Source organism: Pyrus communis, chromosome 15 (genome assembly GCF_963583255.1).
Source record: "Pyrus communis chromosome 15, drPyrComm1.1, whole genome shotgun sequence".
Taxonomy (NCBI): Eukaryota; Viridiplantae; Streptophyta; class Magnoliopsida; order Rosales; family Rosaceae; genus Pyrus; species Pyrus communis.
This window is the reverse complement of record NC_084817.1, coordinates 17,805,848-17,818,619: the sequence shown is the minus strand read 5'-3', so window position 1 is coordinate 17,818,619 and position 12,772 is coordinate 17,805,848. Positions and strand designations below refer to the sequence as shown.

The 12,772-nt window shown below is 36.0% G+C and overlaps 1 protein-coding gene across 1 annotated transcript; it reads left to right on the top strand.

Moving 5' to 3' along the window:
- Positions 1–8,848: 8,848 nt before the first annotated feature.
- LOC137717762 (F-box/kelch-repeat protein At1g22040-like) lies at positions 8,849–11,742 on the top strand. The gene is made up of 2 exons (XM_068457230.1): positions 8,849–9,097; positions 10,003–11,742. The coding sequence occupies exon 2, from the start codon at positions 10,009–10,011 to the stop codon at positions 11,440–11,442; it is 1,434 nt and encodes a 477-aa protein (XP_068313331.1). The 5' UTR covers positions 8,849–9,097; positions 10,003–10,008; the 3' UTR covers positions 11,443–11,742.
- Positions 11,743–12,772: the final 1,030 nt, after the last annotated feature.

Here is a 12,772-nt window from a genome sequence, read left to right as displayed (position 1 = left end):
ATTTTGATGATACATCAATGTCACTTTTATTTTCTAGGTCTCTATCATGTCATATGACTCATGTGTCCATGCTCAATATTGTTGTTGCTACTAGAGTCTTTTAAGTCCTTAGTTTTCTTGAAATTTTCATGGGTTGTCATGATCTGTAGGTTCATTGTAGCTAGGACTAATGTGGGAGGGAAATTTTCTCATTTTTATTGGTTTTGTTTGTAATTCTTGTCTGGAGAGATTATGACGAGGATGTTTCAGTTTTCGTGTTTCATTTTTCACAAATGGTGTGAACACAGAAACCAGATGCGTTTTTTTAATCAATATTTGATTATTTTAATTGTGGACACTCGTATATTAATTATTCAGATTTGGTATAAGAAAACTGGCTGAAATTATCCAATTTTTCTGTTTCAGTGGTTTCTTGTGTCCATTTCAGGAATGAGAAAGGGATAATTCTCTTTCCAACTTTTTTTCTTGCAAATGTTGACACTTCACAATGATAGTCCGCGAACGACTCCTATTTCAATTTTATTGTTTGTTTTGCACATCAATAAGATATATAAGAAATTAAAATGTTTTCTTTATTCAACTACATCAATAAGATATATAAGAAATTAAAATGTTTTCTTTATTCAACTATGTATACTTATTTGATTTATAAGTCTTTCAATTTATATTAGAGGTAATTTGGTTACCGAAAACTTCATCAATACATTCATTCACAAGGAATGAGGATGGCAAAGGCAAACATATGGGGCTCGTGGAATTCAAAATTTTCTTTTACTCACATGTACAATTTGACACATTCTCAAAAGTGTCCATGCATGCGAAAAATACCTCTACGCTATTTTTTTCGCGTATATTATACAAGAAAATGAGAAGATAAGAGCATCTCCAGTGAAGTCACTAAATAGAGTCCTTACCACCCTCTATCACCATATGTCTTTAAATTTAGGGACCTTGTGGCTTCCAGTGGGGCGGAGCTCTAGTCCTTATAGTATAGGAATTGGCTGGAGTACTCAAAATTTTCCTCACATTTGAGGACTATATATAGGGACACCTTTGAGTGGGGATAGAAACCCACCCCATGAAAGGTTGCATGCTTCTTCCAAATATTGGGTTTGATTGATGTTGCAGCTCATCCGCTTGCTCCAGCAACACGGGTGGATGTTAGTCGCCAGATAGCTGCTAATGCAGTTGCAAGCTGGGTCTCACATTTTTTTTTTTATATATATATAAATAAACGGTCCAGATTTAACTTAGAGTTTTTTCTTATATAGTCCTCAAATTTAAGATTTATACTATAAAGATTTTTCCATTGGAGATAATATTCTTTTAAGGACTCAAAGATTCTCTTTAGTACGTAAATAAGTCTTTAAAGGTGGTAGTTGGAATCCCTCCCATTAGAGATGCTTTAATAACGTGCAGATATGATTTCACACAGGTAGATGCCAACACACTTCCGTAGAAAATCTGAAAGTGAAAATTCCCCATGGAAAATCTAAAAATGGATTTTAGCTCACAACTATTTTCTACCTTCATTTACAAAAAAACATAAAAAGCCTAAAATACATAGAGGATGACAGCTCAAGGTGGTGGACTAGTCATGACATATTATTTGACTAGTGTTTAGATTAAAGTGAAACGCCCCCCATAGGAAATCTAAAACATTAATTTGCGTAGGACTTCAAATCTCTTGCCCAACGAAGTATAAAAGTAAAATTATGGTGATGCTAGAGATTATGTTTTTAAATCTTATTTGCAGACTATATGATTTGATATTTGATGATTAAATTCTTTCTTTAAATCATTAAAAACGAAATCGAACCATCAACTGTCCATCATTTGGTTTATAAAATATAATTTAAAAAATAATCTTTGTATTTGCATCTTCAATGGAGATGTCCAAAACAAAACAAAACAAAACAAAACAAAAAAAAGTTGATGTTAAAATTTCTTTCATTCCAAGGACATGTTAAATTATTATTTGATCAATGCTAAGTAAACCAATTTTTTAGACTAAATTTGCAGACCATGTGATGTGTCACTAATAGAAAATAAGTACGTTAATCAAGTAATTATCAAATCATCAACAACCATGTTATATGGTTTATAAAATTTGGTTCATATAGTTGAAGATCAAATCTTGTGTACCCAAAATGGGTGTGGCCCCTCTATAGCCCTAAGCATTGTTCGACACATATTAAATTTATGATAATAAAGTTATGAAAATTAAATTTATAAACAAATGTCAATCAATAATTGGGGCCATAGAAAGGCTACGACCTTTTTTTTCCCTTAAAAATGGGGACAACTGGTGGCAAGTCACAGTTATCCACCCATGTTGGGCCCGAAGAGGCTATAGAGAATTTCACTCTGCCCGTGGCCACAGTCAAGCAGACTCGCCAGCTCGGATCATCAAACCCGGGACGTCCCACATTTTTTGTTTGGGTGCAAAAGATTTGATTTGATCTCGTACTGGTCTTGCTAGCATTACTCTTGTTATTTTAATCTATATTGGGACCCAATACTACAGTTTTAAAGAAAAAAATAATTTAAAATAGTTTAAAAGTTGTATCCAATTGGTAAATTATGGGATCCCGCACATTAAATAATAAAATCGACCATATTTTTGTTCGCTGTAAAAAATGACTGCTAGAAAAAAAAGAGTCAAATTAATGATTTAGTTGCCACATCAATTAAGGCATCTCCCTTGGAGGAAACTTTAATATCCTTTCGTCTTAGTTGGCATATTTGACAACTCATAGTTAGATGCGGGTCCACTGTACCGATTCCATGTCTCCTTCTTGTCTCTTATTTAGTTTTTTTGACACTTTTCTCCTAATTTAACCCTACGTCTAACACTGTTAAGTTTTTATAAAATAAATTATCCATAACAAAAACCCAACTGCAACCCCAATCTCCCCATCATCCACGTCGGCTGCAATTCCTCACCACCGACGACGTTTCCTTTCCTCACTTTCGACTTCTCACTCTTCCTCTCTCCTTGTTCGGCGAATCTAAATCAAATTACCGAGTTGTTACTGCATCTGCAAACCATTCCAAATCTTAATCTTTGCTGTCACCGTCGCGTCATTTTCAAATTTCACCTATATCGAGCGATTAGATATATTCGCATCCCCAAATTTCAAACTTGACCAAATTTTTGTTCTTATTACAAACTTGACCCATCTTTTGTTCTTTGAACGGATTGGATCGATATCGATGGAGTAAGGATTCCAAGAGAGAGAAAGGGTGAGGATAGAAAGATAGAGAATGGAAAAGAACCTTCTAGTATTTTTTTTTTTTTTTTTTTTTTTTGAAACAAATGGGACAATTTATGGCAAATCACGGTTATCCATCCTTTTTGGGGGCCAGAAAGACTCACAGATGCATTTCAGTCTCTTCCTGACCATAAATCTGGCTTCCACACCAACAGCGGGTTTCGAACCCAAGATCTTCAGTTTTTAGTTTGAAATAAATCTCGCAATCCCTCTTTTACCATTACACCACCGGCTCATGGTTTGTCTAATTAACTCATACCCATTTTCGAATTTCATTTACACAAAAAAGCTAATAAAGTATTGGATGAAAGCTCAAGGTTGTGGACTAGTTGACCGTATTAGCTAGCAAGGGTTTCGGCTCTTTGAGATTCTAAGATTCTTCTCATCAGAATCTCAATCAGGGCTGCATCTGTTCACGCATTGTGGTGGATCATATTGCAAGAGCCAGTGTAGCGTACCGTCATGCATTCACTCATGTCTCTGCCTCCACGTTACTCGAAAAAATTCCAGTGGGTGTAGAGTCTAGAGAGCAACAATGTAATATATATATTAAAATAGGGTAGTTGTGAGGTACCTTACCACAGTGGTGGAAAGGTGTTGAGTTCTTGCATAACGATGTGGGTTCAAGCCCCATAGATGGCTAATCTAACAAAATCTATCATTTGACCAAAAAAAAAAAACAAAAAAAAAAACCATTCAAATATTATCTATATCAAGTTAGGGCGGGCCCGAGCCCAATGCGGGCAGGACGACCATCAAGGGCCCATCAAAATTCAGGGCACCAAAATTATTAGAATGGTATATTTATATATGCTTTCATAAGAGTATAAATTTATAAAAATTTGTTTGATGACAAAGAAATTTAACTAGAAGTGGTGGTTTCATTATTTGAAAATAATGAAGAGGTCTTGGGTTCTAAAAACCACCTATGCGTATTTACTTTCTAATTTTTACAAATTTCTTTTCATAAGAGTATAAATTTATAAAATTTGGTTAAATGATCAAGAAGTTTAATTAGAAGCAATGGTTTTTATTGTTTAAAATTAACGAGATTTCCTTAATTCGAAATGCATGTGTTTATTCTTTTCAATTTAAAGATTCGAAAACATCGTTATTTTTTTAGTCTCACATTGACAAGGATAGTAAATAAGAAAAAATACCTCACAATTTATACAAAAACACTTTAAAAGTTCAGATGAAAAACAAAACTCATCATCTATCTACATATAAGCCCGGAGTTTTTGGTTTCCTTCTCTGGATACAAAATAAATTAGTCTTTCTATGTTTCTAAATTATTGAGTTTGAACTGTTTTTCTAAGTATAATTTTATCGATGTCTTATGTGTGAAAATAAATAATTTTCTTATATGAAATTAGGGCACATTTTTCGGTGTTGTGCGGGCCTCAAAATTCTATAGACCAGCCCAGTTGAGTGTAACACAAGGTACAATTGCGAGGCAAACAATAACCACCGCGATATCGTCTATCTACTTGCAATCCCGAAGTTTTTTGGCTTTTTTCTCTTGATACAAAATAAATTAGTCTTTCTGTGTTTCTAAATTATTGAGTTTGAACTGTTTTTCTAAGTATAATTTTATTAATATCTTACATGTGAAAATGAATCATTTTCTTATATGAAGTTAAGGCACATTTTTTTACGTCGTCTCGAGCCTCAAAAATCTATAGACCGGCCCTGCATCAAGTGTGTGTGTGTGTGTGTATATATGATGTACCGGCGATGAGGTAAGTGGTCCAATTTAGGAGGACGATATTCATATTCGTATGAATTTGTTGTTGTCGTTAATTTATTGGGGATGCCAAATGGTTGGCTCCAATTCCACAATATATATCACAACGTAATTGAATACGAGTAAGTGTGTAGTGAGTACAGCTGACTCCCAACATCACAACTGTACTATATAACTTGTCCGACGACCTCATCATTGGCCTGTGTCCTCCATTCTTCCCACACTCACTGCAGTAATTAGCTGCATATATGCACTCTTCAAAACTCAAGAGTAATTTATGGTACTTTTTTTCCAATGCTAATTGAATGTTGCCTAAAGCAAAATTTTTGGCAGTGATCTAAAGGGAGACCGGTACTGCAGTAACTTCCTTGTATGATGATGGTCTTAGAATAGCAATTCTAACATTCGACCACCAACTCTATTTGATTCAGAATCTGAAGTACTGACATATTTGTTTAAAATTCCAGATGATATTGGAAAAGATGGAACTCAATTTCTTGGGAGATAAAATCCTATATTTGGATTGAGTCCTTACTTGCATATATTAATTTAAGGAAATAGTATACCTTAACCTTAGATGCATGGATAGCAGAACATATAGCCAGATGGGTGATATAGATCCAGTTAGCAAAAAATATGTATCCACTGCACTATTTGTTTCCCTGCTTGAATTTTATTCGTGTCTGTCTATATCGATCGGTCTGTACAATTTCTTCTTTTTGCCTTTGCATGAACAGGAATATGATGCTATTATATGAAGGAAAATGATATCACTACATACTCGAGTTCGATTAATAAGTCAACCCAGATGTTTCCAAGTGAAAGGCCATTGGAAGTAAGAGAGACCGTGATTCGCCACTCAAAAATCTTGTAACAGATTGTTTTGTAAGATATCTTTGTGTTTTAAATATTTATTGTTGAACAAAGATTACTTATTAGTTATGCAAATTAATCTGCAACACTTATTTACTATGCATATTCGATATTTATTCTTCAGTTCCTTGTGTTATAACTTGACAACTTAATGGAACCAATTAATTAAGATGTTTTATAATAACCAAATCATCGGTAAGATGCATCAAATCAATAATGAAGATGCCTTAGAACAGCAGTGAAGATGTCTCACAGAAGAGTTGAAAAATGCAAGTAGGCAACTGATCTCTCTAGCCCATTTTGCATCCATCGCTCGGATTACCTTGGTTGATGCTTGTTTCCGCCAAACTTACCGGCTACAACTATGGCAAATGGTGCCGTTCTATGGCCATCGCACTGAGCGCCAAGAATAAATTGGGGTTCATCAACGCGGAGTGTCGAAAAGCCAAATGAAAAAAAACAACTGTTGAGTTGACCATCGCACATGCTACTTTTGCCATGATTTTTGTTACATTGAAGGGATTTTACCCCGAACCATGTTCATTAATTCTTGTGTGATGGATATCTCTTCTATGTCCCTAATGCTTAGGATCTTTGATATACGATTAGATGCTAAAAATGTATCCTTTACCTGTATTGTTAGATTTTTTTTTTTTTTTTTTTTAAGAATGAGTATGATATTCATTTATGGATTGAACAATTCAGTACACGAGAGAAGATAGAGTGCGTCAGACGGGCCTTGATAAAATTTTGTGGGGGATTTCAATGCTGTTGAAGGGGAAGAGTTCATCGAACCAAGTGGCATCCTGATCACATCCAACACCAAACCTGGCTAGCCTATGAGGGACAACATTAGCTTCCCGACGAACATGATGCAACCTGGATTGTGGAATCAATTTTGTAAAATACCGAACATCATTAACAATGGAGTCCCCCTCTAACATAGTAGCACAAACATGCAATTCCTGCAGCAGAAGCACAGCCCTTATTGCTGCCACCGCTTAGGGAAACCCCACCCTCGACGTCCAGCAACAGCCTCAAGAAACTCACCCTTCTCTTCCCTCACAACCACTCCAAAGCCTCCCAAGCACCGTCAAAATTGCACTTTACTCCCACCATATTTGGTTTATGCCATTTCTGCATTCCCGGGGCTGCTTTAATTTGCTGCTTCGTTCTATATATGCAGACTTGTGTATTTCTTCAAGCATGCCTCGGCTCTGAACACCATGTCAACTGGTACTGTCAACTGTGAGGTGAACCCCCCCAAAAGAAAAGAAAGGAATTTAGATCAATTACTAATTCACAATTACATCTACTTTTTGAGGAAAAACAAATTTATTTTTTTAAAACAAATAATATTATCTACACGTGAGTAATTTTCAAAGCCTCACAATAAGCTAGTAATAATGTGATTCAAATTCGTTTTTAGTAAAAATCAAATATAAAACCTCTCACTTACTAAGTGACGTATTAAAACCAAGTAATTTAGGTACAAGTGATTGAGGAGGATCGTAGATCCAAAATTAAATGCTTGATTAATTTCCTCGAAAGAGGACGGTCTCCAAAACTAATACATCATAATGTGAACTACAGAAACTTCAAACACGCACGTGTCCGATCTCATCAATCCAACAACGAATATCACGCAGCAGCCAAATTTTGACGCTAACCCACGTGAGTCAATCCCAAAAAATGACCAGGGAAGTATTGATTCAATGAACATTTCTTCACAACATCTTTGATTGCTAGAGAAATGCTAATTAAACTCTCTCAAAAGTGAGAATTTATTTAGTTTTGAGAAAGTCTTATTAGCATTTCTCTTAATTATTATTAGAAAAGTTTGAATTTAGGTATTTATATAATAGGCAAATTAATTCACACTCTTTCAACAAAGCAAATTAAATCACTTTTTCAACAACCAAATTAATAAAAACTTGATTTATTTGTACTTGATTGTCGCTCTCCAGATGCAACCATAGAGATGACAACGGTTCAGTTTAGAGACAGAAATGCTATATTCATCCCTATAACCACGAAAACTAACTATATCCATAACCGCAAACTAACCATAGGGTATTATCCATAACTATACCCACTGAGTAACGGATTCTCCATCGGTTAACGGTTATATTCATCTTCGTCAATATAAAAAATATATTCATTCAATTGACGCATGATAATTTAGTAAATATTAATTTCTTCATTAAATATTTGATGTATAAAATGACTTAATGAATGGATCTTATGAAGCATAAAAATTAAAGCTAAGCGTTGATAATGTTGGTTTGATCTTTGATATTTCTCATAGGTACTATTGAATTCTCATAGATTTTAATTCATATTAAAATTTTTGAACTTTTCCACAAAATGCGACTCACACAATGCAATTTTTGTATTCTCAAGGTAATGGATTGATGAATAATAAATATATATATATATATATATATATATATATATATATATATGTTCAGATTTGGTTGGGGACCCCTATAACCATATCCAAAATCATAACCGAATAATAATCAAGGTTTTTCCTCATACCCAAAATATACCCAATTTTTCATACCTAAATCCAATCCATTCGCGCGATTACCCACAATTATCTAGTTTAACGATTAGAATTATCATCCCTACGCAATCACAACACCCTACCCTTGGCAGATCCCATGATGGAAGGCCGAACTGAAACTAAAGGCATTTGTTGGCACACGAGATGCTGAGGATCAAAGACTTTTAAGACATGCAACAATACTTTAAAGTTGTTTGTGTTGGATAATAGTTCGTCCTTCTAGGATGCACTCGTTAATTTTTGACATTTCATCTTTGTTATGTTGTAAAGCTTCAAAATAATTTCACATTCTTTGCCACGAAAACAAAAGTAGTGTCTCAGTCAGTCAAATACGTCCCATAGAATAAATGACTAAATTATTGGTGGTTGGAATATTACGAAGCTTGCTAGGAATGCTATTTACATTTTTTGTTGAAAGTGACAGTCTAACCTTATGTATGAGACTGTAGTCTTTCTCTAATATCATCAAGCAGAAAAATGGTGAATGAAAAATCAGCTTGGACAACGTGCGTGACCCAGTAAACTCCAAATAGTCTTGTCTTCCTCCTTCCTTATTAGGATGAAGTAGATCAAGCTTCAACAAAAAGGAGCACCTTATCAAACCTCTGAGGCTTCAGATTTTTCTCTGGACAGGTAAATTCTGATGCATACCGAATTTCTCTTCTTTTTTTCTTTTTTTTTTCTTTTTGATCAATGTGAATTCTTACAACTATATACCTACCCTTGTTCAAAATTTGTCTGCAATTTGGTGGTTTTAGTGGAAAGATTCAATTTTTATTGTTGTTTTTATGATTTTGTAACTTGTTTGTGTGGGAGTTTATAATTTCTATAGCTGTTAGAAGTTTCATAGGCTGAATTTCAGTCGATTGTATATATTTCCCTTTCATTTCCTGGAATAGTGAAATTTTTTATGCTGAAATTTTCATGGGGTTTTTGAGTGGTTTGGTAATTATACGTCAAGGTTGAATTTTGCTATAAATATTGGTGATGGTTTGCTGTAAATATTGGGATGAAAATAAATGCTGGTTTGTGGGGGAGAGTGTGAAGGTAATTTTTGGAGGAGGTTCAGTGATCTTTGGGGTTAATGTTTTTGGGTTATTCCATGAGAAGCAACACGAAATTTAGTACATATCAGTCAACAGCATGTGGGATGCCTTTTGTTAACTTTGGAGCCAAATGTGCACAAGTTTCATATCGCATCCGGTTTGATAACTTTGGAACTGGCCTCGTGAATTTAGCTTGTTGTAGCTGTTTGTGCGTGTTCATTTAACCTTTTGCCTTCTTGAACTGAAAGTAGAATGAATAATTTTGCAGAACTTGGATTAAAGTCAAATTTGGTCTCGTTTCTTTAGGTTCGCTGATCCCAGTTCTGGTGTGCGTGTGTTCTTTTAGTTTTGGAATTGATCAACTGAAAGTAGAATGAATAATTTCTGCATCCATGAGGCTAAGTCAACTATGTGGTTGTTTTTGAGTTTGGCTGGTCCCAACTGTGGGACTAAAAAGAGTCGTGTGATCTCTGAGATTTACTGATCTTGCAGTTTCTGATGGGGGCTCTTTTGAGTTTGGCTGGTCCGAAGTCTGAGAGAAACGAGTTCCATGAGATCTCTCAGAATGACACCTGCAAGAGGCAAAGAATATCACCATGTACTTTTGAGGAGAGCCAAAGACTAATTCCCAATCTTCCTGATGAGCTATCGATCCAAATTATTGCCAGACTCCCTAGAATTTGCTACTTCAATATCAGGCTGGTTTCCCGGAAGTGGAAGGAAACTGTTACTAGCTCTGAACTATTTAAATTGAGAAAAGAACTTGGTAGAAGTGAAGAATGGCTGTACTTGTTGACAAAAATTGAAGAGGATAAACTTTCCTGGCATGCTTTTGATCCCCTGTCGAGAAGGTGGCAGAGGCTACCTCAGATGCCCAATGTAGTTTATGAAGAAGAATTCAGCAAGAGTTCTTCTAGGTTTTCGATGTGGAATATGGTGGGCCCAAGTATCAAAATTGCTCATACTATTAGAGGCTGGTTAGGGGGAAAGAACGCATTTGAACAAATGCCGTTTTGTGGTTGTGCCATTGGTGCTGTTGATGGATGCCTTTATGTTCTAGGTGGATTTTATAAAGCTACGACCGTGAGGTGCGTCTGGAGATTTGATCCAATTCAGAATGCATGGAGTGAAGTGACAGCCATGTCTGCAAGTAGAGCCTATTGTAAGACAGGTATTCTGAATAACAAACTTTATGTTGTTGGAGGGGTTACTCGGGAACGAGGTGGATTGATCCCTCTTCAGTCTGCTGAAGTTTTTGAGCCCTCCACTGGTACATGGTCTGAAGTACCAAGCATGCCATTCTCAAGGGCTCGAGCACTGCCCACTGCCTTTTTGACTGACATGCTAAGGCCTATTGCCACCGGTTTGACTCCCTACATGGGAAGGCTATGTGTCTCCCAGAGTCTGTATTCATGGCCCTTTTTTGTTGATGTCGGGGGAGAAATCTATGATCCCGAAACAAATTCTTGGGATGAAATGCCTCTTGGCATGGGAGATGATTGGCCTGCTCGGCAGGCTGGTACAAAGTTGAGCGTTGTGGTAGATGGTGAATTGTATGCTTTTGATCCTTCGAGTTCTTTGGATAGTGGTAAGATCAAGGTGTACGATCAAGGAGAAGATGCTTGGAAAGTTGTTATAGGAAAAGTCCCTATTCATGACTTTGCTGGTTCAGATTCTCCATATTTACTTGCTGGTTTTCATGGAAAACTTCATGTCATCACAAAAGATGCAAATCATGAAATCGCAGTTCTGCGTGCTGACCTGTGCAGTAATTTGGGTTCTTTGTCACCAACCTTAGCTCCTCTCCTAGGTAGCTCCTCAGATGAACATTCCGACGCACTGGCAGAATCAGACGCAGTTGTGTGGAAGATCATTGGGACTCGGGATTTTGGTTCAGGTGAATTGGTTGGCTGTCAAGTTCTTGATCTTTAGCACGAGGCTGAGAATCCCTTCATTGAATCTATACGGGCGAGCTGTATGGCGCGCGAAGACTGAGTTGAGTTGATAAGCGGTGCACTTTGCATATATAAGCACATGCTTTACAGTAATAAGCATATATCAGAATAATGTATGTTGCCCTCGACATTGAATCTTCCTAACTTGGTGTCCATTTGCTCGATCATGTACGCCGGTGAAAAGGAAAAAGAAAAAGATCATGTAAATTTGATTGAATATAGTTGTACAACTTTAGAACAATCCTATCAAAAGTACTTACTAGATAGTGTTACAACACAGTTGGGACTGCATCTGTACAAAGCACATATGCTCATGCGCGTTTTTATTACAAGTACCTTTATTAGAACTTCATAGAAACTTTTATTAAAAATCCGAGTGAAGTGCTTCATGAACCAGTCCTATGACCCATAACTTTTAAGCTTTTCTGTCAAACATACTAAAAACGCTTTTAGTCGGTAGCCCTTCCAAAACCAGTCTCAAGTTCATATTCATCATTTACTTTTCAAAATTTTATCTGCCCAAGAAAACATTATCCTCAAAGTGGTTGCCTTCCATGACTTTGATCTGAATAGGTTAGTTTGGGTGACATCATTGACTAATTCAATAATAAGTGACAAATACTGAAGTTGAGGAAACATTAAAATTATTAGATGCTTCCCATGAACCAAGTCACATATGGTTCCAAGTCATCTTCTTTTTTTTTTTTTTCTTTTTTTCTTTAATTTTATCAAACGATAGATTTTTTAGATTAGATGTTAAATTAGGGAGCCGACGGGGGTTCTAACCACTGTGGTGCAAGGGCAACACTCCTCTCCACCACTGTGGTAGAGGGCCACTTGCAAGCACTGTTCTAAAAATCCCCACTTAGGCGCTAGGCAGCTAGCTACCGCCCCAATTAATCCCTAGGCATTTGAAATTAAGAAAGGGACCTATACCTACTTAGGCCTCTACATAGCCCACCCAAGTGTCCGCCTAACCTGCCTAGGTCGCGACTCTCACTTATACAAAAAATTGATAACTTTCATTTTGCATTTTATAAATAAAATGTAAGATATTTGTTAAATACTCTAATGAACACCCATTATATGTTTGTTCCCCATTTCTCAATATGTTTTAATACCTTATCATTTATAATTCATTTTATTTTGCAATTTATGTCTCCCCATAGAAGTATAAATAAGAACCTATTTATACAATGTATAATAAATTTACTTAAATTCACCTAGGTTCCCCCAAACCGTCTAAGCACTAAGCCGCAGCCCGCTGCCCAACTAGGACTTAGCTTCTTTAGAACCTTGCTTGCAAG